The 906-nt window shown below is 48.6% G+C and overlaps 1 protein-coding gene across 1 annotated transcript in view; it reads right to left on the minus strand.

Annotated features, from left to right (window-relative positions):
• Positions 1-827, minus strand: part of LOC107578029 (uncharacterized) — a gene marked incomplete at both ends in the record, with an annotated part of 18,266 nt that extends 17,439 nt beyond the window's left edge. The window contains 4 exons of the mRNA XM_016264034.1: positions 163-260; positions 338-512; positions 590-659; positions 746-827. Of these exons, the coding sequence (XP_016119520.1) occupies positions 163-260; positions 338-512; positions 590-659; positions 746-827 (425 nt within the window). The remainder of the gene's footprint in view (positions 1-162; positions 261-337; positions 513-589; positions 660-745) is intronic.
• Positions 828-906: the final 79 nt, after the last annotated feature.

Here is a 906-nt window from a genome sequence, read left to right on the forward strand (position 1 = left end):
AAAAAAAAAAGAGAAAGTATTGGGATCGTACTTGTTCAGTGCAGCCCTACTTGCAGTGCAGGCTAAAGAATCATAAGACTCACAAGGAAATAGCTTACTTCCTAGTTGCAAAATAAGGTGGATACACTATGGCAATATGTATGAAATAAGCAGAAGAAATGCTTGAGTAATGATGTTGTGCTGATACCTGAGTTTGGTGGGCTGTCGTATGTACGGGTTTTCCTCTGCTCCGCTGATGCCAATGACCCCTGCGTTTTCCTCTGAGAGAGGACAGTCACAAATCACACCCAGATCAACACAGCTCACTCAAGAGCAGCAGGTAAATGAGGATGAATACCTTGCAGCTCCTCCATGTCCCATGAGTGAGGTGCATGAGGGTGGAGCGGTGTGGACACCAGATGAGCGGACAGGGAGAAGTCACGGGTATGGTTGGGACACGGGCCTACAGAGACGTTACGCGCTGCCCACAGGGTACTCTCATCTGTGATGGACTCTGCGCTGACTGGAGTGTCCTAATAAAGACACACAACGTCAACAGACTTGCTTGATTACTGGCCTCATTGACTCTACAGCTGCGAACAGTGCTTACATTGGCTTTGGACACTGGGACTTCCATCAGCGCTCGGCTCTGTGGTGGTTTGCTTCTGTCCTGGCCAGAACTGAAGGACAGATGGAGAGAACACGGTCAGAGGTCACTTACAGAAACCATTCACATTACTGGATGAACGAAGGCCTCGTGTCTCACCCTCCGTTCTCCTGCTCATCTCTGTCCTGGTATATCATGAATGGAGTTGCGCTGAGAGCTTTAACACATGAGGGGGCGCTGCCTGAACAACACAGGACGACAATCAGAGCACATTCTCAGAATCAGAATGAGTTTTATTGCCAGGTATGTTTACACATACG

This window comes from Sinocyclocheilus grahami, unplaced genomic scaffold (genome assembly GCF_001515645.1).
Source record: "Sinocyclocheilus grahami isolate Dianchi unplaced genomic scaffold, SAMN03320097.WGS_v1.1 scaffold8417.1, whole genome shotgun sequence".
NCBI classification, from domain to species: domain Eukaryota; kingdom Metazoa; phylum Chordata; class Actinopteri; order Cypriniformes; family Cyprinidae; genus Sinocyclocheilus; species Sinocyclocheilus grahami.